The sequence below is a fragment of the Oryza sativa genome, chromosome 12, assembly GCF_034140825.1.
Source record: "Oryza sativa Japonica Group chromosome 12, ASM3414082v1".
In the NCBI taxonomy this organism is placed as follows: domain Eukaryota; kingdom Viridiplantae; phylum Streptophyta; class Magnoliopsida; order Poales; family Poaceae; genus Oryza; species Oryza sativa.
The window spans coordinates 3,079,038-3,103,591 of record NC_089046.1 but is presented as its reverse complement, the minus strand read 5'-3'; the positions used below and the strand labels follow the sequence as shown (position 1 = coordinate 3,103,591).

Genomic DNA, 24,554 nt, shown 5'->3' with positions numbered 1-24,554 from the left:
GGAAGTGTTATTAAAACTCTGTTAAATACATCAAAATGATACATTCTAATAAATTCACGTAACCAACTTTAAGTGTGCGAAAGAACTTGTTTCGAAATATTCATAGTTCCCGATACTATTTAAGTAGAGATAGATTTGTCGCAACGACCGCGCACTGTATTAAGGTGGTGTTCGTTTATTGATGATGAAAATGAAGTTAAAAAATAAAACTATTAGTACATGATTAATTAAGTTTTAATTATTATTAACTTTAAAAATAAATTTATCTGATATTTTAAAGCAATTTTTATATAGATAGTTTGGAAAACGTGTAAAAAAAACGAAGTAAATATATATCTTAACGAGAAATAACGGGGTCTAAGTTGAAAGCAATGTATAGCTTTGATGAACCCTGTACCTCAGTATTAGTATGTAGTACCTTCCACACATAGCGCATCCTCTACAGTAGTCGTACGTTCGAACTACGACACGACAAAGATTACTGTAAAATGTGATTACTTTAAATTGGTGACGGGGTAAGGTTGTGATCTGTTATAGATCATCCATAATATGTTAGAACTATGATCCGATAAAGATGACTTATATTGGTGACGGATCATCTGATAGTTATATCTTAAACGAGATATTTTTTGCAGGGAAAATATAATTTTTAACCGTTGGAGAAAAGTCATCGAAAACGGACCCTATTAGCTCAACACAGATTACTCATGTCAAGGATGGCCGGATCTGTACTTGTGTCAAAACGTTGGACCAGATTGCCTCTTCAACAGCAAACCTTGTACTGTCGCCTCTGCCGTGTATTATATGCCCTGTCTGAACTCTGAACGAAAACTGAAACTGCAGGAAAATGCTTGGAAATTAAACGCCCTAGGTTCATGCATATGTGCAGATCTCAACGATAGAGGCTGTGCTCATTTCCCCCTTGATCTTCCAACTTTTCCGTTACATTAAATATTAAATGTTTGGACACATGTATAAAACATTAAATATGGATAAAAAAACCAATTACACAATTTACATGTAAATTGCGAGACGGATCTTTTGAGTCTAATTACAGTATGATTTGATAATGTGGTGCTACAGTAAACATTTGCTAATAATGAATTAATTAGGCTTAATAGATTCGTCTCGCAGTTTACTATAATTTGTTTTGTTATTAGTCTATGTTTAATACTTCAAATATGTGTTCATATATTTAAAATTTTTTTTTGAAATGGAACTAAACACGGTGAGAGTAATATGAATGATCTGAAGAAGAACGATCGGTCGCAAATTCTCGATCGACCCTCGAGTCAATTTAATTCACGTCTTTGAACAATGCCAATTCTTCTCGACCTTGCCTTGTTTTGTTCTTCGTGCTGTTCACACGATCCATGTACGCATCCATGCCGACTTCTGTTTGACCTGTTCTCGCATGTATACTGTAATGTATATATCCCTCTGGCTTATTGGAATTTAATAGTTGGAAGAATACAGTTTTACTATGTTACATGGCAGTCGCACACCTGCACGGATGAATGTACGCTCTAATACACGCTCAAACAGATCGAGATAAGAGTAAGGGTGGATATCAAGCTGGCTCGGCTCGGCTTGTTATCCTAACGAGCTAAACTGCTAGCTCGGCTCGGCTCGTTTTGAATTTGGCTCGTGAGCCAGGCAATGCAGAAGGTGGCTGGCGGCAAAGACGGCGTTGTCGGGCGCTGGAGTTGGGATCGATTCGACTCGGAGAAGGCCAGGAAGAACGTGTGTTGGCCTAGTGCTGGTGTTGCACTGCTGCTACGAGCGGCTGGACATCGACGGGCTCCGACGGTGGCGTGGCGAGCCCACCCCTTGCGGCGGCGCCAACGATCAGAGATGGTGGTGGTGAGAGCGAGATACGCCGTCCAATAAAGATTGGCTGGACAGAGCTCGAGGAAGGACTCTGGGACTGCCTCCCGCCGGGCTTCCTCTGCATCATCGTCGGCCACCGGGTTCCCCTCACCGCCATGGCTTCATGTGCTTCTAGGAGACCATCGGATCCGGCGGCATGAGCCTGACGCCACCAGTTCCTGTAGCCTCAGACTGATGGCCACCGCTTGCCCGCATCCCGTAGCTTCGGCAGCAGGGGACGCCCGCAACTAGCAGATCGGGCGAGCGGCAGGCCGGCGAAATCAGCTCCTCGCTCCTCTCGGTTTCTTAGTTCATTGTCTACTGATTTATCCCCTATCTACGAGCGTGAGGCTGGCCAGTGGCCCCACATGCCCTCATCACGTGAACACACCATTGTAGTATGGCATAGTTGGTCCTAGTTGGGCCAGAAGGATGGCCATTTTAGACTTCTGACTTGATGTCTTCTTGGCTCGCGAGCCAGCTTGAGCTGGCTCGTTATCTCTAATAAGTTAAAATACTAGCTCGACTCGTTAGAAAAATACAACGAGCCAAGACGAGCTGGTCACGAGTCACGAGCTTTTCGTCCACCCCTAGATAAGAGGTATATATTTCTGACCTTACTAAAAACCCTCAATGGACCCAATTTTATGTGCACAATATCCACGAGTAAAATGATTTGGTCTATATTTGTTTAGGTTTTTTTCTGGGGGGAGCTACTTCCTTGTTTACTATAAACATATTTTCTAAATTACTAAATGATATTTTTATATAAAAGTTTTTAAAAACAAATAAATCTACTTATAAGTTTTAATAGTAGCTAATACTCAATTATTCAATTTTTAATGACTCTTCTCATTCTCATTTTCTGTGCAACTGAAAAGCTAAGTTATATCAAGGTTGTTAGTACCCCTATACATAACTTAATATACCTACCAAGTTGAAACGATACACATCCTATATAGTATCCTAATTTTATTTTCATAATATCTCGATCTTACTATTTATTTCTGCACAATCCTATAAAATCTTAGATAGTATCTCGATTCCTATGATCCTACAAAATATTATTTAAAATAAGATGAATTGAAAATAATGTGAATAAGTTTACATAAAAGCCAATTAAATTTATCAAAATCAATATTATATGCTTTAATTTATACAACATATAATATATTTCACATAAAAATATGTATTTTTTAAAATCGGATTAATTAGGCTGAAAAGATTCATCTCGCGGTTTCCAGGCAAGTTATAAAAATAGTTTTTTCATTCGTGTCTGAAAACCCCTTCCAATATTCGGTCAAACATCCGATGTGACACCCAACACGCATGTGAAATGGTCTGACTGTTGAGTACTTAGATCTTTAATTTTACTATGTAAATGCAGAGCCCTTAGCCATGTAGTATACATTTTACAGTACATCTCCCGTGGCATAAACGGATGCAAGAAAAAAAGACAATATCAAGGAGGGTTGTTCCTAGAGATTGATGGTTACACGTACACCTCTCATCATTCTATTTCTTAAAAAGTTACCATCTTGCTAAAACAGATTTATTTTATTTACCTATCTAAAGTGTTTTATGATAATTATAACAATATGTAAAAAAAACGTAATTTAAGTATATGTGAACATGTGTCCTATGTACTATTGACTCTATTTTTTCACTTAGTAAGAAAATTGAATTACTGACATAATTATTTTTTTCTAACTAGCAGAGCGTCACCACCTTCGACACATTTTTTCGATATTTTTAAAATATATGGTCTTGTTTTGTGTTTTGCACCAAAGCCTCAAATTCTCAAAATAAGCACAGTTATGATATATATATATATATATATATATATATATATATATATATATATATATATATATATATATATATATATAAAAGAGGACATATCCGGTGAAAACGAGCTAAGTGTTGAAAACTCGTTAAAATCATATCTAAAAGTTTTGTAAATTCATAAAAAAAATAACTAGAGATAGGTGTAGATATGAAATACATTCTCTCCAAATCTCAACTCCAAACTCAACTTCATTTAAAAGAAAAAAAAGGATAAATTTCAGATGAATAGTGTTATTCACCTGAAATTTGTCTTTTTATTACTCCTAAATGAAGTTGAGTTTGAACTTGATATTTGATGAAAATGTATTTCATATCTATACCTATCTCTAGTATTTTTTTTCTATAAATTTACAAAACTTTTAGGTATGATTTTTACAAGTTTTCAACATTTAATTCGTTTTCACCTGATATTTCCCCAATATAAAATTTTACAATTTTGCCAAACATCAGAAACCGGAGGAGCCATTTTAATCAAAAAAAAGTTTTGACTATTTTTTTTACAGAAATTACCCATTCCTTATTTCTGCAACGTATAGCACCGGATAGATGCTGGTAAAAAGATATCCTTATCATCTTGTCTGATCATCAAACTGCTTTAAGTTTGGATGGTCCTAGGACTCGTACAACTTGTGTCACACGTTGCGCGGATGTTGATAATGACCAGGACACTCACTGGCCGGATCACGGTACACATGACGTTCTCTCCGTCTAGAAAAACTAATCTAAAATTAGATGGGATATTTTTTAGGAGCGTGTCTAGATTTATTGTACGAAAATATCTCATTCAGTACTATGTTGGTTTTTTATGGGACGGATAGAGTACTTCACTCACCTCACCTGCGCATTATTGTTTTGACTGACTTTTCTCAGCTTCCGTTGTTCCAAGTTTATCCATCACAACATTCCAAGTCACCGGTCAGACTCTTTGCTTCAGTCCACAAACCGTGTCCTATGATGTACTCCGGGACTCTCTTCTTTCCTCCTCAAATTTCTCTCTTTTTGCTCCTTTTTAATTGTGCAATCTTATGTATATATGTCTAATTAAGATGTGAAAGTGATGCTCTATTGAGGCATTTATATGCACTAGTTAGCGTGAACGTGCAAGACACATTAGACATATAATAAGTGGAGTAAATAATCTTGTTGTTTTCAGTAACAATGGAAAGAAGCACTAATTCACGAAAAATATTTTCAAACCCAACTTCAACAGTGTTGTAAACACTACCCAATAAACTCACAGGTGACAACGAAAATTAAATTTCCACGATTCAAAATATTAATATAGATTAATTTAACTTTCTAAAAGTAATAGCACTAAATATCGGAATAGAAAAGCGGACATTTCGGATAATCGGATGGACCAGGACGCGCAATCAAATTAGATTGACCCTTCATGAATAACAGCTCGGCCAAATTGGATCAGACAGAGAGGATGGAAATATTTAAGGGATCGGTTTATATATTGAAATATATAGAACAACGTGAATATATATATATAAATGGAATGCAACAAAAGAGTTATTGTAAATCTACTATAACCGAAACCATTTACCATAAGTGCAACATTTAATTTATAATTTTTAATTTCCAAAGATAATCTTGTAAGCATTTCCTTTTTCGTTGGGTACCCAACTCCTTTTCCCCTCAAATTTCTCCTTTTTAATTGTGCAATCTATGAATAGATGTCTAATTAAGATGTAAAAGCGATGCTCTATTAAGGCATCTATATGCATAATTCGTTCGAAATCCATAAATATTACTGTTGTTTCATACATAACGTCATAAAAAAAATCAATTTTCTCTTTGATCAGCTGTCGATTATTGGACTACACAATACTCCCTCCGTTCTATAATAAGGGATTTTGAGTTTTTGCTTGTACTGTTTAATCATTCGTCTTATTTAAAAAATTTTAGAATTATTACTTTTCTTTGTGACTTACTTTAAGCACAACTTTTTTGTTTTTTATATTTGCACAAATTTTTTGAATAAGACGAGTAGTCAAACATTGTAAGCAAAAACTCAAAATCCCTTATATTATGGGACGGATGGAGTATATGATATGTACAATAGTGCATCAAGAATCAATCAAGAAACCAACTTAACTAATACTTCCTCCGTTTCATATTATAAGATTTTTTAGCATTGCCCATATTAATATATATATATATATATATATATATATATATATATATATATATGTTAATTAATCTATACATATGTGTGCCTAGATTCATTAACATCTATATAAATATGGTTAATACTATAAAGTCTTATAAACTGAAACGGAGGTAGTATCATCTAGCTAGCTATGAGTCTACTTCATCTGTCCCAAAATAAAATCAACTCTACGGATGAATATGGTTATAACAGAGAGAGTATGAGTTAAAAACGTTTCAAGCATCCTTTGAAACGCATGAATCTGATAGAAATTTACTATAATAAGTTAAACTCCAGCCAAAACTGGAAGAAAAAAAATTAATTAGTGCATTCCGAATACGTAGATGCTTGCTTAATTAGAGGTAGCGAGACAGCAGGTAAGCGCTGACACATGGCGATCCGCTCCACACGCCGGAGTGCATCCTCAGCACCGCCCTCGCCGCCTCCTTCACGCCGGCGTCGCACTCTGCCTGCAGCACGCAGCACAGCTTCCCGACGGCGCCGACGCGCGCCATCTCGCGAAGCACCTCCGGCGACGCCGCCCGCCCCGCCACGGCCGCCAGCACGCGCACGGCGCACGCGTCGGCGGCGGCCGACACGCGCAGCACCCGCCTCGCCACCACCGTGATCCCCGCCGGGTGCGACGCCACCGCCGCGCGCCCCTCCGCGCAAGCGCACAGCTCCGCCAGCAGCGCCATCACGGCCTCCGTGGCGCGCCGCCCCCCCGGGGCCTGCGGCGACGACCACGCGTCGAGCTCCAGCTCGATGGCCTCGCGCGCCGCCCCGGCGTCCACGGCGAGCGCGCGGTTCCTGCAGGCGCCGCTCGCGCGGGCGCGGCACGCGTTCGCCAGCGCCCGCACCGCCGCGCGCGCCGCGCCCGGGGACACGGCGCCGCGGTCGCGCACCACGGCCGTCGCGGCGGAGAAGAACTCCGGGCTCAGCCGCTCCAGGACCGGCGCGTCGGCGGCCTCCGTCACGGCCTCCAGCAGCCGCACCGCGCTCTCCCTCGCCCTCGTCGCGTTCGCGTCGCCGGCCTCGAGTGTCGCCATCACGCGCGTCACCGCGTCGACGAGGTCGTGGCCGTCGGCGACGAGCGGGCGGAGCTCGTCGGCGGAGACGTCGAGCGCGTGGAAGAGAGCGAGGCACGCATCAAACATCTCCACCATCACCGCCGCCTCACCCGACGACGACCCCCTCCCGCCACACCACACCACCAAACGCAGCACGCGGCGGAGCACGCCGGCGCCCACCATGCGCCTCCGCGCGACGCCGCTCCCCGCCGCGACCGCCGCCGCCTCGCGGAGCAAGTCACACGACGGGGGGCACCAAGAACCACCACCACCACCCTCCATCTCCATCACCAGCCTCTCCACGACGTCGTCGTCGTCAACCTCCCGAAGCGGCGGCGGCGACGGCGTCGAACGCTCGACGGGAAATGGCGTAGTAGTGGAGTGGTGCCAAGAGTGGATGAGGCGGCGGAGGGTGAGGTTGGGGGTGAGGTCGGAGAGGGAGAGGGGGTGGCCGGTGACGGGGCAGGAGGAGTGGCCGGCGGCGAGCCAGCGGTGGATGGCGCGGCGGTCGTAGGAGATGCCGGTGGGGGAGGTGACGGGATCCTGCATCGGCTGCAGCGAGATCGGGCACATGAAATGCTGCGGCGTGCCGTACTCCATCTCCATGAAACTTGTGAATGCAAGCTGCTTGGGCTTTGGCTGGTCTCAATCTCATGGATGGCTAACTGGCTATGGCTATATATATAAGCAAGTCAATGCATACAAAATTAATTAACTCTAGTCTACTCCCTCGGTAAAAAAAAATAGAACGGGATAGGACACATTTTAATAATATAATAAATCTGAAAAAAATATTTAAATTTATAGTACTAAGATGTATCACATCCAGCAGTAATACTAGTACGTACTTCCTTCGTCCTAAAATATAAGTATTTTTAGCATAGTGTTTTAACTATTAATAGCAAAAAGAATAAAAAAGATCAATTATGTAAAATTGATGTTACTAGATTTATCATTAAACAAACTATCATAATATATACAACTCTTTTTATTTAAAATATATTATTTTTATAGATATTGTTGGTCAAAGTAGTATCTTAAAGATTGTGTCGAAGTTAAAAAATGCTTATATTTTGAGACGGGGGAGTACGTCTTCTATGTGTGTAATGTGCGAAAACACATGGAGGGTTTGGGATTTGGGTGGTGGTTTGCACGGTACTAGCAACCTTTATTACACGGCCTTATCTACATTTACTTAATGTAATCATAATTGATAGAGAAAGAAAAATTCAATCACTTGACAGTCGTCCATCGTAATTATCTATAATCATAATTGATATTATCTCCATCCAACAGAATATATTTATTGCAGATTTTAGACAGATTAGCACTCAACACAAGTATGACTGTCATTCATACACCTATTTAATAATGTTTATACTGACTAGATATGAATTAATGACTCCTAATCCACTATTCCATTATGCAGTAAATTAGCATACACAAATAAAAAGGAAAGTTAAAAATAATTAGACCACCTGATCCGTATTTTCAAAATTAATTAGCTGGCCCCATATTACTAAAAACACAATCTTTTCGGGACAAAGTTTGAATGATAGAAAGATGTTCTTTCTAGGATAAAGGTAGTAGAAAGAAGAGGGGTAGTGTCCATCCACTTCTCCCCATGTCGCGAAAGACATGTAGCCACTGCACCGTCAAACAAATAAAAAAACAAATAAAAGGAAAGAAAGAACAAGTAAAATAGTACGATTAGATCTAGTGCTTTATGTTTGGTTCAAGCTTCTAACCCAACCTTACTTGTATGGCCCGTTGTAATGGATGAGCATATTACTAGTCACAATAAAATTAATCACTTTACCGAACATCTCAATTATCTTGGTTGTGAACACAAACAAATAGGGATAGGGATTTTTTTCGCAAACGCGCAAAAGAATTGCACATCAATATATTAAAAGAATAGAGTTTTGATACACGATGCACTCAGTCAGACCGGCCTACGCCAAGAAAGGAAGAAAACAAAGATAAAAAAAACAAAGAAAGGAAAGGAAAAAAAACTCGAAACGACGGTAACTCAACTCCAAACAGCGGGAGGGGGTAGAGCCACTCTACGCTCCCAACAATTCCCCAAAGGAAGCGACGGTTGCTAACGACCACAGCCGGCCCTCCGAAAGGATGGACTCTAGGACTACTGCGACCGAAGAGAGCACAGAGTCAAATGGCTATCAATGCCACGCTTCTGGAGGAGATCAGTCGTCCAATAGCACTACTGAAATGCAAACCAGAGGAAGAATTTGCACTTAGCAGGGCCCTTCGCGTGCCAGAGAAGATCGGCACAAGCAAAGGAGTGCTAGCCAAAGAAGAATGCCTGGTATGCCGAACGTGCCGAGTAGCGCTACTCACTCGTCCAACGCCAGACAAGATGATCCCCGACACCTGGCGTAAGCTGAATGTGGAGCACCGCATCCCAAACAAGGAGAAACTGGAAGATGACTAGGACAGTGAGGGCGCCGCAGATGTCAGAAATCCAGGCGTTGTTTGCCAGGCCAGAAGCAACCGTGCGCGAACCACGCAGACGCGGGGGCACAATGAAGAGGAGATCCGGAGCCAAGGAAGCTACCGAGTGGCCGCAGATCCATTGGTCAGACCAGAAAAGAATCGACTCACCATCACCTGGCACGAAGAAAGTGAACTCCTCAAACATGTTAGAGACGGCTCGCTCGGCTGGGGCCTTCAGGCCGTCCCAGTAGGGATGCCCTGAGCGCTGTAGCCAAAGCCAGCGAACACGCAGGGAAAAACCTGCCAACCTAAGGTCAGAAATTCCCAACCCACCGAAAGCTCTAGGACGACAGACGTTCATCCAAGAAACCCGGCACTGCCCACCGTGAGCCGAGTCCGTGCCCGTCCACAAGAAGGCGCGGCGCTTCTTATCAATGGCCTTGATCACCTAGGCTGGAAGACCGATCGCCATAGACACATGGACCGGAATGGAGGAGAGAACAGACTGGACCAAAACAGAGCGGCCAGCCAGAGTGCTGAGTCGTCCCTTCCAGGAAGGAAGACGATGGGAGACCTTATCCACAAGCGGCTGCAGGGCCGCCTTCGGCAACTTGCGAACGGATAGCGGAATGCCGAGATAGGAACAAGGAAAATCAGAGATCGAGTAGGGAAAGCAGGACTGAACCAGCTCCAGGTCCTCGACCGAACAGCGGATCGGAGTAACCGAACACTCGGCAAAGTTAGTGCGAAACCTGGACGCTGCACCAAAGACAGAGAGGATGCCTTGGATGAACTCAAGATCCTGACGAACCGAGGAGAGGAAGAGAACCAAGTCATCAACGTAGAGGGATCGAGGCGCGGTGTCGCAAGGCACGATCGTTGAGCGGAAGGAACCCGCCTGAGTCAGAGGCTTTGCGGAGCATCGCGTTAAGCACATCCATGACCAGAATGAAGAGCATGGGAGAGAAAGGATCTCCTTGCTGAAGGCCTCTCCGGTGAGGGAATCGAGGATCCGGCACCCCTTTGATCAGCACCCGGGAAGAGGAGGCGCCAAGGATGAGAGAAATCCAATCACGCCAGCGCTGACTGAACCCTAGATGGGCGAGCACCTCAAGCAAGAACGGCCAGCTGTATTCCTATCCTGGGCTTCATTTGTAATGTAGGATTATCAAAACATAGAATTCTGATGTCATTTATTGTGAAATCTTGTAAGAAGTAAAAAAATGCAATAAACATTTCAAAAAATGTTTGTCTAGATCACTATGGAAGACATCAGAGATCTCAAAACACAACCAAAGTAAACATGAACGTTGTTTTGCATAGTATTTTTGAATGAATTTTGAGGGGGCATTCTTTGTTCCAATATTGGGTACGTACTCCATAGAAATTATTTCTACAAGATTTAAATCCTCCAAAAACTATTCTCTTTTTCTTTGTTCTATATATGAAAGACATTAGCACATGTTCTAAATACAAATAACTTATTCTGAGACCTAAAATCCTGCAGGATTGAAATAAACCACACGCTTGACTGTCACATAGGAGTAGAATATATTTGAACATTCACATTTCTGGTTTCATTTCGTGAAGTCATCGTGTTCTTTTTGTCAAATCCTTAAGGCTAACTGAAGGGACGCTGCAACGGGCTCCTTTATTGATCGACGTGTGTGTTTTCTTTGACCGACCAAGGCATCACTCTGACCCAATATCTTGGTTTGACCATGATGAGTAGCTGTCATACTAGTATGGTTCAGTTTTTGTTTGTATTCAGCCGTATAAAAATTGCTGGTACATCCAAGTACCAAGTCCTACTTGTCATCTTTTCTCTTCTCATTTTCTACGATTAAAAGAACACGTCTAAATTAATGAAATTATGCAAATGGAGGCCTGGCTTGTCTAGCATATATCCATATGGCACCAACCCCAAGCGGTGTGAAAGTTTTACTTCACAGAACTGACAAGATTTTTTTTTTTGGCAATGAGCAATAATTTTATACTAAGGTATATGCACGAATTTAGAATTAGATATGACACATCCTAATATAATGAATATGTACTTATAAGACAGAGGGAGTAGATAAGATACAAATAATAAATCTATACATTGGCTTAGAAAATGTAGGGTTTTAGGCTGTGTTTAAATACAGGGGTATAAAGTTTTAGCGTGTCACATCGGATATACGGACACACATTTGAAGTATTAAACGTAGTCTAATAATAAAACAAATTATAGAATCCGCCTGTAAACCGCAAGACGAATTTATTAAGCCTAATTAATCCGTTATTAGCAAATATTTATTGTAGCATCATATTATTAAATCATGACGCAATTAGGCTTAAAAGATTTGTCTCACAATTTACACATAATCTGTGTAATTAGTTATTTTTTCATTTATATTTAATACTACCTCCGTTTTTTAATAGATGACGCCGTTGACTTTTTCTCACATGTTTGACCATTAGTCTTATTCAAAAAATTTACGTAATTATAATTTATTTTGTTATGAGTTGTTTTATCACTCATAGTACTTTAAGTGTGATTTATATCTTATACATTTGCATAAATTTTTTGAATAAGACGAATGGTCAAACATGTGAGAAAAAATCAACGGCGTCATCTATTAAAAAATAGAGGGAGTACTTCGTGTATGTGTCCAAACATTTGACGTGACAATTTGTAAGCTTTTGCTAGGGATCTAAACATGCCCTTATTTTGTGGGAATAGAATGGTCTTCAAGATCTGAAGGACTGACTGATTTATATGAACAGAGAAACAGATAGTAGGCGGTTCAGTCAAGCTGACCAGCTAAACCGTCCAGTTTCTTCCGTGTTATGAGTCTGAAAATTATAGCTATTGCAATCAATGATATGTCTGCAGGGAATTTGATTAAATGACTTCACATTAAGTTTCTTCAGGGCAGTATAAGATGAAATATTTGACCATTTCAGCTAAGGCGTTTTCAACAGCCAGCAGCAAGGAGAAAATGAAGCTCTTCGTTGTTGAATTTGATATATAATCGGTAGATGTGATGTATATGGTTTAAACCAGAAAGAAATTGTTTAATCAGATGCAATTTGTAAAGTAAACACATTAGAAATCATGCGTTGCAACTCAATAGAAAAAAAATCACGGTTTCCCTCTCATGTAAGAGCTAGTAGCCTAGTATTAGTAACCTGACATGCACAAAAAGTATTAATTCATCTATTCCCTACAGCACAATATTTTTTTACTTCATGCAACTAGTGAATAGCAAATTTACAACTAGTACAACAATTAGCAAATTCAATAATTTATACAATAAGGAGAGGCCTACTTCTATTGCTGCTAGGTAAGGTGACTACTGCCTAGCAAAATCGTTCGATTAGACCATGCACATACAACAATATGTCAAAGAATATGAACTTCAGCTATTCACACATCAATGCTCTACATTCTTCAGAAATTTCTTCCACCACCAAATGTTGGAGGAGGATGAGCTGCGCCATAGGCTGAATATTCCTGTCGTAATTCAGACACACTTGAATAAGTAACCCTTAACATACTTGGTAAATGAGAAGATTTCAGTGATGTGCCACTGAACAGCTATCTACTTGCAACATAAAAGTAGCCACTGATAGTACTCTACAACATCAAATTAAAAAAAATTATCGAAGGTTCAACACAGTAATAGCTATGTTAGTACATCCCACTTTATGTTTCACTGCATAGACTGTTTACCCATAATTAAATTGAAGCAGATTTTGGCTGTCTTGAAAGTTTACAGGAAAAAGAAGGCAGGAGATTAAGGGTTCTTTTGGTATCCATACCGGTGGAATATTTGTATGGTTCTTTTGGTATATATGGGAGGGGCAAGGCACAAATCTTTTTCTTATATAGATGTGAGCTTCTCAAAAAGAACAGAACAACATGCAATATAGCGTATTACCCTATACCTTCCAGTTGATTAAGGGTAAACCCCAGGTAGATCAAGTTGATTGCATTTTACTAGACATGTTTGGCAGCATCCTAACCATGTCTAATCATTAACAAACGTTACCCTCAATCAAGATAAGATAATACAAAGTTCTGCGAAGTACCTGTGGTGCACACTGAGGCACAGAATGAATATTCGTATGCCCCTGAATCTGACTTGTTGAAACACCAGCAGAAGGAAACCCCTAGAAAGGACATAGATTGCACAAATTTGGCATCACATGAGAAAACAGCTAAGAGAACAAAATTTTAAAAGAGAACAGCTACTGTAAGGACTTCTACCTGGTAGAAGAAAGGTCTACCGATAGATGAGTTTGTTGCCATATCTTCTGTTGCAAAATATTGATTTTGATTTGGTGGATCAACTAAAACTGTGTCAGCTGTCTGAGATGAAACTGCTTGTTTAACATTTCCTATGAAACAAACATAGCAACTTTATTTAAATAATAATAATGCGACCTTATACTTAGCATAATAAAAATAAAAGGTATAAGAAGAAATACTTGAGCTTTTTTCTTGCTTGGCTGATTTTTTCTTCCGCTTTTCAACCTTACTTCCATCTTTCTCTCTTCCAGAGGCATGGGCATTCAATCTCTTGAGTTCACATAGGCTTTCTACTAATTTTTCTCCATTTTCAAACACATCCAGAATAAGTTTCCTCGTATCCTGATGACCTTTGCTCTTCATCAACAGATCATACACAAATCGCATTGCTTTGTTACGAAATGCAAGCCCAGGTTCTGTGCAATCTTGTCCCACAAACTCATCAGATGGAAATAGATATGTTCCTTTCCTAACATACTTTTTCCACCGTTTTAAAACATACCTTTCAGGAATTCTATCAAAATTCTTGAGATCAAGTGCATTTATTGCATGCGAACAAAGTATGCCTGTTGTCTCAAATTTTTTACAAGTACAGCTCAATTCCATGGTAGAGGTGTCAAGAAAAACTACCTGAACTTTTGGGCCACTTCTTTGCAAAATGAACTCAAACCGGTACAATGTTTCACTACACTGCATTTCCTGGTATGAAGTTGCACTGCATCCATCTAGATATTCTGTTTCAAGAGATTTATAGACTTTGCGCGTATAAACTTCAGCAGCATGCTCCAAAATACTCCTATGCTTAACTCTAGATTCTGGGGATGTCTGGGTGCACTGAATGTCCTCGGCGGATTCATTTGTACGCCAACTCCCTACCAATTTATCAAAGTCAAGAATAAATTGAGTGGGTGAAGTTGATTCATTAGCAATGCTGCTCAGGACATTGTTTGAACTATCACTCCTATCGAGTGAATTGATTCCACCATCAAATGCATCCCTGTGATGAACTGTGGACCATTTACGCCTCTGCTGATACAGATCAGAGAGCCATTGGTCATCCTGCATATTGCATTCGTTAAGCATCATTGCCCATGTTTCCTCAAACTCTGCTTCTGACTCACATTCTCTCATGCATTTTGTCAACATGCTATGAAATGTTCCAGAAACATTTAGAGTGCCTAAATGGGACTGTAGGTTCTTTTCAATACTCCATTGACAGATGCAGTGACGTGTCTCAGGGAGAACGCCTTCAATTGCCTTGGATATAGTTTCAGCCATAACAGTGAAAATTGTTTTAGGAGGATGGCCACCCATTGAATCTAAGAATGACTTGAACAACCATTCATAGGATGTCAGGGACTCATCTAACAGAAGTGCACAACCAAGCATAACATCTTGGCCATGGTGATTAACACCAACAAATGGGGCACAAATCATATTATATTTGCTGGTACGATATGCTGTGTCAAACACCACGACATCTCCAAAACAGTCGTAATCAACACGGCTTCTTCCATCCCTCCAAAAAAAATTTGTCATTCGGCCATCCTCTACCAGCACATCCCAGTAGAACATACCTTGTTCAATTGTTCTACGCTTGAAATAACCTACAAGTGCCTCAGAGTCCTCTGGTTCAAGCAGAGTGTAACTTTGGATGCCAAGCTGACTCTGACATTCAGCACCATCATCATTCATGTGCAAATTTTCATGCATTGCTTGTATTTCAGCATTTACCATTGCATTCAGCACACCGGGCTTAGGAATTGAAAGAGTCCTCACTGATCTCAGCAAGTGTACCTCTTCAGGTCGAACCAACTCATGGTTATGTTCAGGAACAATCTGAATAACTCGCCAATGGCCTTCCGAATCAACTCTATAACGGACCATTGCTTTACAGTTAGTTCTGGTGTCTGGCTTATTAAAGTTTGCCTCAGTAAGCTGCTCATCGTCCTTTAGACCTTCCTTTGAGCAGTAATAGTCTTTTGTACGAATAGTTTTGGTCCCTGTAAAGTAGTACTGTTTCCCCTTCCTCACACTAAAGCCCATACGATGTCCATAGTCACAGTACAGCCTGTAAGCTTCTTCTTCACTATTGGCAATTTTGTTCCGCAATTCTTCAGTCAACTCCTCACGGCTTGGAATTACAGGAATATTTTCCTGGTTCTCCTCTTCATTCCTCATGGGATGTTCCTCCTTTCCCTGTTCTCCATTGTCGAAAGCAACTTGTCCCTCATTTTCAGCATCATAAATTATTTGTATCTCTTGGTTCTCCTGAGTTCCTTGCTCCTCATTATCTCCTACACTGTCCAGACAGATCGCCTCCCCATCAATCTCAATAGCAATGCTAGTTTCTTCCATTACTGTACAATCCACAACAGAAGACAACATTCTTTTTTCAGCATTTCAAGCTATGAAATTATATGTAACGCAAACAGAGGTAAGGTACACATTCAGATACAACAAACATACATGAGAACGGGACAACGCTAAACTAGAGCGCACTAGCTTTACATCCATTTCTTATTTTAGCAAAGTTTAAACAGCCAATGAACCTTGTCTTTCGTCAATCCCTATACTATATGCAGAATTCTTCAAGCATCAGGTAAGTTATCAAACCCAAAATTGTAAGCGTATAAGAACACAAGGAGCACTCCCACTAATGTTCGAACAGATATTATTCTAGCCCTCCTAGCTGCAGCATGAAGTGTACAAAATTCAACTAGAATTGGATTTGATTCCTCACCGTGAAGAACAGAGCTTGCCCGGAGAATTCCAACCAAGCTAACGTTAGGGCTTCCGAACCACCAGCTCACGGAAATCTAGCACACGAGAGAGAAGCGTGCCGGCAGCCGCCGGAGAGGATCCTGGAGGGGGGAGAGCCACCTCCCAGGGAGCAAGTAACTCGCCCAACAGCACGGCGAGTGAGAGAGAGAGCGCGGCGGCGGCCGGAGGAGGGGCCACCTCGCCTCGCCCTCTCCCTCTTGCAGCCCGTGGCGCGCGGCGCGGGAGAGAGGGGGGCGCAGTGGCAGGGAGCGCGCGGAGGGGAGAGGGGGGGAGAGAGGCGGCGGTGCGGTGGCGGGCGGCGGCGTCAACGGCGACGAGGCGGCGGCGGCGGAGAGGAGGCGATGGGTGGGTGAGGAAATGCGAGCGGCGGAGTGAAGGGGATGCAATTGCAAAATGGAAGGAGGCTGTGGGCCGGGTTACATACAAATGGGCCTCATATTCAGCCCATCTAGGCCCACTAAACTCCATATTATTACATCTATCCCAAAATGGAAAAAAGTACACAATAGGTCCCTCAACTTGTCGTCGAGTTACAACATCGTCCCACAACCGCAAAACCAGATATCCTACGTCCTTTAACTAATCAAAACCGGTCACAATAGGTCATTCGGTGGTTTTGACCCTATTTTATCCTACGTAGCGGCTGAGTCAGCGTGGGACCCACGTAGGCCCCACGTGTCAGAATGCCACGTCATCTCTATCCCCCTCTTCTCTTCCTCGGTTGCTCCTCTCTCTCTCTCTCTTTCACGCGAGCGTGAGGCTCTCCAGTACTGGGCTGCAGGCGAGCAGAGGTGGGGGAAGACGCCGGCGCCGCAGGGGAAGCCAAAGGTGGCCGGGAAATTCCAGTTGCCGAGGAAGAGGCGGTGGAGAGCGGCGCAGCGGAGGATGTCGGCAGTGAGGGGCACATCAAAGTAATGGACGGGCTTGTTGACGAAGACGAGATCCTCTACGCCCTTGGCGGCGACGAGGCGCGCCCACTCGGCATGCATCAAAGTAACCGCTCCTGGAGCACCTCGAGGGAGGAGGGGAGCTCGACGGCCTCGAGCTCGCCGGCGGGGTCGGAGGAGAGCGGCGCCTCCGTCGCCCCCATCGTCAAGTCCCTCCACGGCCTCGATGTCGACCGCCAGAACCTCCCCCGCGCCGGGCTATCGGGCGTCGACGGGGAGGCGCGGGTGTGCGCGGGCGTCGACGGGGCGAGGCGGGAAAGGAGGAAGACGGCGCCGCGACGGGACGATCTGAAGCCCAAGCAGACGAGAAAGACGCATCTCATCTTTCCTTCTCTCCGATCTCTCGAATCCCCCTGAAAATTTAACTGAACAGCAGAAGAGAACGAACACTAGCTAAGCAATAATTTCTGCACATGCCCTACTACGTACGTACTGTACGCACCGAGGAATATCACAGCAACGCAAATGCAGACATAAGCTAGCTAGCACAGCATGGTAGTAGACAGGAACAAAGGAATATCACTGATTGATTTGCCAAATGCCATATTGAGAGGATTAAAATTGGTTTACACGGTTTCAGTATATTCAGATGAGGATCGAGGTGAGTTGCAAATAAGCATGCGGCGCGGTTTCGATCTTGGCTGGTCGATCGGTGGGCTCGCGGCGGTGGCGAAGGCTGATTGATCGCGAGATCTCCTAGCTATCGTTGTTGGGTGTGTCACGGAGGTGATCGGATAGCTGTCTCCATGTGATAAGATTTTCATCTGATTCGCTACCTACCTGCTGCTGCCATGCCATGCATGCATGCAGATCTGAAGGAAGCTCGATCTCGATGCCTACCGATCTATCTGCTGCAGTGGGCACGGAGGCCAAGCTCCCAAGTCCCAGCCCTCAACCGAGCGCGGCGGTGGCGGCGGCTGCTGCTGCTGCTGGTGGCGTCCCGTCGCCGCCCAACTCCGGCGGCGCCCGCCCCTGCTCCGCTCCGCGCGGAGAACTGCACCGACCTGCTAATCTTCGGCCGCCGCCCGTCTCGGCTCCGTCGCCGACCCGCTGAAGAAGAGAAAACAGAAGAAAAATGGAAGAGACCGGAGATGACGTGGCATCTTTGACATATGGGGTCCACATGGGTCCCACGCTGACTCATGCACCATCTAGGATAAAACCGGGTTCAAAACCACCGAATGACCTATTGTGACCGGTTTTGATTAGTTAAGGGATGTCCAATATCTGGTTTTGCGGTTGGAGGATGATTTTATAACTCGATGACAAGTTGAGGGACCTTCGGTGTACTTTTTCCATCCCAAAATATAGCAACCCCATCTACTCCCTCCGTCCCAAATTATAGGGTGTCCTTATTTTTAGAAAAATCAAACTCGATAACTTTTGTCTAATAATTCCACTAACAATATCTATGTGAAGGATTGTGTATGTTATATCATTAGACTCGTGTTTTCAAATACTTTCATGTTATACTAATTTAATAGTTGTTGATGACATAATACGAAATGAATTAATGGCCAAAGTATGTTATTGAATACCGTGTAAATAAATATAGACCTTATAATTTAGGACAAAGGGAGTAATACGAAATATAGCAACCTAATATCGAATGGGACATATCCTTTTTAGCTTCATAATATTAGAATATATATATCATATCCGGTACTGTGTTGCTATATTTTAAGATGGAGATATGCCAACAACGTTTTCTTTTCCAAGCTAATGGCTTTTTTATTATAATGTCAGGAATTTTCAGCTAACAATACAACACTACACTAGTAGAAAGAAGAAAAAATATTCAAATGTAAATGAATAGGTAAGGTGGGAGACTTTCAATATTTTAGGGAGTAACCTGAGCAGGGAATAAATGGTTTAGGAGGTCAAGGGCTCCAACAAATAAGTTTAAGGGGGGAATATGGATTTTTTTTTCATGACGATTTGATCTGATGGTGATCTTATGGCCCATCATACCAAGAACTAAGATCGTTTCAACCAAACCATCAGCTGATTCATTATTTCTACACTCACAACAGTCCATGTGAGCCGATTGAAAAAAAACCTATGATCTAGGCAAACGCCCTAACAAATATCACAATTACTAGGTCATCACAATTGTCCTTTGCAAAGACAAAAGCGTGTAACATGGCCATTGGCTACACTCAGTGAATCCATCACCAAAAAGGTTTAGAAACTTCAAAAAGAAAAGGCTATGAGTAATTAGGGCATACAATCTTAGATGTGCTGGACAAATTATTTAAATGAAAACTACAAATCACATCTATATCACTATTGAACGACAACATCGCATCAATTGAATGTAGCACCTCTTGTCGGCAAGATCAGTGCTGCATTAGAAATTAGATATTACTCCCTCCGTCCTAAAGCGCAGGTAACCATATTTTGGGATAGAGATTGTACTATAAAGGTAGCTATATTTTAAAATAAAAATAAGTATGAAAAATAAAATTTGTAGTATAATTATATTTGATCAGAAAACCCATGTAAATAGCAATGAGAATATAGAGTCACCCCCAAACTATTTTACCCTTACTACATCCCCTCTCCCTAGCCCGCGACTTCCCAAAAAATAGATGTCATGACCTAGCACAGTAAACAATACATACGATCCCCAATTTGGTACTCATGAAAGGTTTATTTCGCCGGTCTATCATATCTTCTTTGTAGAAAATTAAAGTTATCTTCTTTAATCTCACTATGTACACTTCAATTTAGAATTAGCAGTAGCATTATTGTTAAAGAGACCACCATTAGTTGGATAGAGTAGCAAGCATCAAGGAGACAAGCCACGAGAGAGAGAAAGAGAAAGGAAAACAGTCTGACGATGGGAAAGAAACCAAACAATGTGTTAAGCAAGGGGTCCTACCATATAACTATATCTATATACCGGCCAGATGCCTTTGATGGTTCAGGATTCTTCTGAGATCTGATGCGGCCTAGCTAGTCCAGTCGATTAGCCAATTGATCGATCGAGCTGGGACCAAACTCTACTACTGGGTGGTTGTGCACTTTATCTTTAATTTTTGCCTTGTATATAAGCACCTGTCACATCGAACTCACAAAGATTATAATTAGTGCTGCACTCAATGAGCAAGATTTTACTCCATCCCTTCAAAAAAATATAAGAAACTAAGACTGGATAGAATATTTCTTAGTACTACGAATGTGGACAGGCGTTTCGAAAGTTCATCAATGTCATGTACTCTACTCCATTTGCCTTAGAAAAACCAATTTCTTAAAATGAGTCTAAACAAATATCGATCTATATTCATCCATAAAAGTTGAGCTGTGTATATCCATTGTGGATGTGGAGGCCGAATTTTAATCATTTTCTAAATAAGATTCATCCATAAAAGTTAATTCCTTTTAAACGGAGGATGTACATCCCTTTATCACGTGATTTATTTTGTTTCAAAGAAATAAACGTGTTTTACAAACCATCCAAAAAAACAAATTATAAAGGTCATCTAGATAAAACCATATTTCAAAATCATCTATTGACCCCTTATCTTGTAATACTATGCTAAACTACACCCCTGCATGGTATGGTTTAGCATAGTATTACAAGCACAATTAATTAATATTATAATTAAATGGCATGCTAAGGGTGCCGAGGGCTCTACCAAATTGAGCGGAGGTAAATTAAACAGTGAAGTGCACGGGCGGTCCTTAAACTTGTACAGATGTGTCATCTAGGTCCATAAACTCTCAAATATATTTTTGGTCCCCAAACTTGTCATGTGTGTCATATAGGGCTCCAACGCACTCCGTGAGATGATGTGGCATGCCACAATGACGCTTAAGTGTCAGTGGGATCCACATGCTAGTTATGTAGAAAAAAATAACATTTAAAAAGAGAGGAGAAAACGATGTTTTTAATTTCGAAAAAATAAATGAAAAAATAGAGGAGAAAAAAATATGTTCCTAATTTTTTTCTATATGTGGCTGACAATTGGGTTCTACTGACACGTAGACGCCACCATGGCATACCATGTCAGCACACGAAGCGGGTTGAAACCCGTTTGGACCTATATGACACCCGAGACAAGTTGAGGGACCCAAAAAAATATTTTGAGAGTTCAGGACCTGTCGATGGGGGATACCCGTAGACCGGATATAGAGGGTATTGGGGTACGCTAGTACAAGGATCTACGTAATACGACATCAAGCAGGCAGAAAACAAAGATTATACTGGTTCAGGCCCCTTGATAGGTAATAGCCCTAATCCAGTTGATATGGGATTATATGATGGAAACCACAGATACTGACAAGGTCGTAATCGAAAAGGTTCGATTAGATCTCCCGGCGACTTGGCTCCTGTAGGCTTCAACTCCGTAGGCTGTAGTGGATGTGTTGGCTATGAGATTCGATGCCTTAGGTCCTCCCGGGGTGTCCCTTTTATATTGCAGGCCAACTTGTCTCCAAGTAGGACTCGGAGACATCGGACCCGACACGATACAATGACGACCCAGTTCTGTCCGAGTAGGACTCCTTCCATCTGTGAACTCCATGATGAATTTCCTTAACGTATGCCGAAAATGTCCGTATATGCGCAAGTATACCATATCGATATGTGACGTATATCGAAAGGTAGAGGGTATACCTTACCCGTAACCCTGACAGTAGCCCCCGACTTCTGCTTAAATGAACTCATGTAACCGATCGTGACTTCTGATGTCGAGGTTGTTGTCGTTCTCGGTGTGAGGACCGAGAGACAAGGAGTAATCGACAACGCCAAGTGAAGCTCAACGGTAATGAGTGAATTTAAATTGAAGTCTAAAAAACTGTCGCGCATAACGGACCCAAAAATTTCCGGCGACCGTCTCTCTCCTTTCCTTGGAATTCGCACCGTCGGAAGTGCAACTATTTAAGGGAGTTTTGGGGAACCATTTTGAAGTCTGCCTGTTGTGAAAAAAGTCTCCAGTCTCCAAGCGTTCCTCGTCTTCTCCGCTCCCGCAAAAACCCTAGCTAGCTCATCTCGGTCCTTTCTCCGGCGATCTCCGGTGGCAATGGACCTCGACAAGTCTACCTCCACCAGCGCGTCGCTGAAGAAACTACAAGAGGATGGCGCCCTTCCCGGTCACGGGACCATGGAGAGAGAAGCAGGAGGTACTGAACCCCAACCTGTCCTGGGTCGCATGGTTGCGATCGAGGACTATATTCTCTATGGTTTTCTTCCTCCGCCTTCTGAATTTCTTCTCTTGGTCTTGAATTTCTACGGCCTTTCTTTGCTCCATTTGAACCCCAATTCCATCGCCTTCCTCAGTATTTTTTTGCATCTTTGTGAGGCCTACATTGGGGTATAGCCGTTTCTTGACCTCTTTCGTTTCTACTACGAGTTGTGTTGGATGGAATCCAACAGGGTATCTGGATGCGTCGGTTTCCAACTCCGGGATGGCCTGAAGTCGCGCTATATCCCTTTCCAGTGCCCTTCTTCTTGTAGCAAATGGCGGGCGAGGTGGTTCTATCTTCAGATAGAAAATTCGGATCCAGTCTTCGTTGTTCCTGGGGAACAACCAGACAAGATTTCGTCTTGGACCGCTAAACCCGTCTTAACCCCTTCTCTTCAGTACTTCATCAATGCCATCGATGACCTCCGAGTACGAGGTTTGTCGGGGTATGAAGTCGCTGCCGACTTCATTGGTAGGCGGATCCAGCCGCTCCAGGCTCGAGCCCACCCAGCCTTTGACTATTCTGGGCCGGAGGACGCGACCCGGGTTTCTCCTCGGGGTATTTTCTTGTATTTAAATTGACTTCCTTATGTGCGTGTTCCTCCTGACTTATCGAATTCTGGTTCTCGATCTACATGTTTGAATAGTGAAACCGTGGAGCGCCACGTTGGTCAATTGATGATCAGCGGCCCGACAACGGCGAGCAAAGTCCCCGTCCCCCTTTGCGAGAAGGGGGCAGCCGAACGCGAGGCTGCCATCAATGTAAGTGTACTCGGCGGCCCTTTCGCATTTTTCTTCCGGGATTGCATTGTGACTTCATGAAGTGTAGGCTCTCCCTCTGACTGATATCATCGGGCCGCTCGTGGATCATCAGGCGGTGGCGTCGCTGAAGGAGGACGTCGCCAAGGAGGCGTCCGATGTTGCTGCCGTTGCTGCCACAACGAGTGGCGGCAACATTCCGAAAAGGGGGAGGAAATTTTCCTCTGTGATCGGAAATCGTCGGAAGACACCCACCCCCTCGGTAAGCTCTCCTGGTCCTTCATCGCGTAGTCGGAAAACTTACACCTCACATCATGCCCGTCATACTCCAGGCCTCGGATGCGTCTCCCCCGCCTCCACGACGGCAGCGGCTTGTGACGCTAGGCGAGAAGTAAGTGGATGAATTTGAGGTTTTGTCGCTTCGTCAAACTCTTGTAGCCTGTCTCAATTGCAGCCTTTCACAGGGCGGCGCGGGCGAAAGCGACGCAAGACGGATCTGGAGGGACTTCCAGCGCGTCTCCTGCTGTGGCCTCGACGGATGTCGTGGTCGTGCCCAGGAGCCGTGAGGCGACGCCTAGCGGCCCAGCCAGCGATCTCGCGGCTGGTCGGGGTCCACCGGCTGCCGTCCTCACCTGGGAGGAGCTCCAGGTCAAGATGGGGCGCCTCCTTGAGGCTGGTGCTCGCGGCATTAGCCGCGAGATCGCGGAGGCGAGGGCAGTGGCAGCATCGTCGGCGAACGAGCGCGCCGACCGGCTGACACGTGATTTGGCGGAGGTTCGCGAGGACCTCCAGAAGATGAGGGAGCTGGTGGCCGGCAATGAGCGACAACAGCGAGGGCTCGAGCGTCGTATGTCGGAGCTCGAGAACAACTTGTCGGAAATCCGTGGCTCGCTGCGGGTCACCTACACCTGTCTGTACCAGCTCGCCGGGGAGTGTGGCGTCAAGACCACCATACTGGCGAATCCCGACGAGTTCTCGCTGACGTCTTCGCTTGCAGAACTGGCGACGGCGATGGAGGCGATCCCCTCCAAGCACGCGGCCAGGATCGGAGAGGAGACGTCTAACGGGATCTATACCGAGGCGTGCCATGTCCTTGCGTGTGTGAGGCTGGCGCACCCTGAACTCGATCTGCGGAAGATCTTGGATCAGGGGGCGGCTAGCGACGCGCGCAAGGAT

General features: G+C 43.4%; 2 protein-coding genes across 3 annotated transcripts; both read right to left on the bottom strand.

Moving 5' to 3' along the window:
- Positions 1 to 6,042: 6,042 nt before the first annotated feature.
- LOC4351568 (E3 ubiquitin-protein ligase PUB23) lies at positions 6,043 to 7,598 on the bottom strand. The gene has a single exon (XM_015763477.3). The coding sequence runs from the start codon at positions 7,549 to 7,551 to the stop codon at positions 6,232 to 6,234; it is 1,320 nt and encodes a 439-aa protein (XP_015618963.1). The 5' UTR covers positions 7,552 to 7,598; the 3' UTR covers positions 6,043 to 6,231.
- Positions 7,599 to 12,582: 4,984 nt separating this feature from the next.
- Positions 12,583 to 16,848, bottom strand: LOC4351567 (protein FAR1-RELATED SEQUENCE 5). Of its 2 annotated transcripts, none has more exons than XR_010738620.1 (5): positions 16,443 to 16,848; positions 13,879 to 16,059; positions 13,658 to 13,808; positions 13,480 to 13,560; positions 12,583 to 12,901 (listed from the first exon to the last, which is right to left on the bottom strand). XR_010738620.1 is itself a non-coding variant. In XM_015765323.3 (5 exons), the coding sequence occupies exons 2-5, from the start codon at positions 16,055 to 16,057 to the stop codon at positions 12,839 to 12,841; spliced, it is 2,454 nt and encodes an 817-aa protein (XP_015620809.1). In that variant the 5' UTR covers positions 16,058 to 16,059; positions 16,443 to 16,848; the 3' UTR covers positions 12,583 to 12,838. The 2 variants fall into 2 exon arrangements, 1 of the variants encoding a protein (XP_015620809.1); XM_015765323.3 differs by having other exon boundaries at positions 13,658 to 13,788.
- Positions 16,849 to 24,554: the final 7,706 nt, after the last annotated feature.

Excerpts from the sequence above, each read along its gene's own strand:
- LOC4351567 (XM_015765323.3), bottom strand. The coding sequence starts at position 16,057 with ATGGAAGAAACTAGCATTGCTATTGAGATTGATGGGGAGGCGATCTGT. Across the intron at positions 13,561-13,657 it reads GTAGACCTTTCTTCTACCAG|GGGTTTCCTTCTGCTGGTGT; the intron begins GTAGAAGTCCTT and ends TGTCCTTTCTAG. Across the intron at positions 12,902-13,479 it reads TGCCTCAGTGTGCACCACAG|GAATATTCAGCCTATGGCGC; the intron begins GTACTTCGCAGA and ends GAATTACGACAG.
- LOC4351568 (XM_015763477.3), bottom strand. The coding sequence starts at position 7,551 with ATGGAGATGGAGTACGGCACGCCGCAGCATTTCATGTGCCCGATCTCG.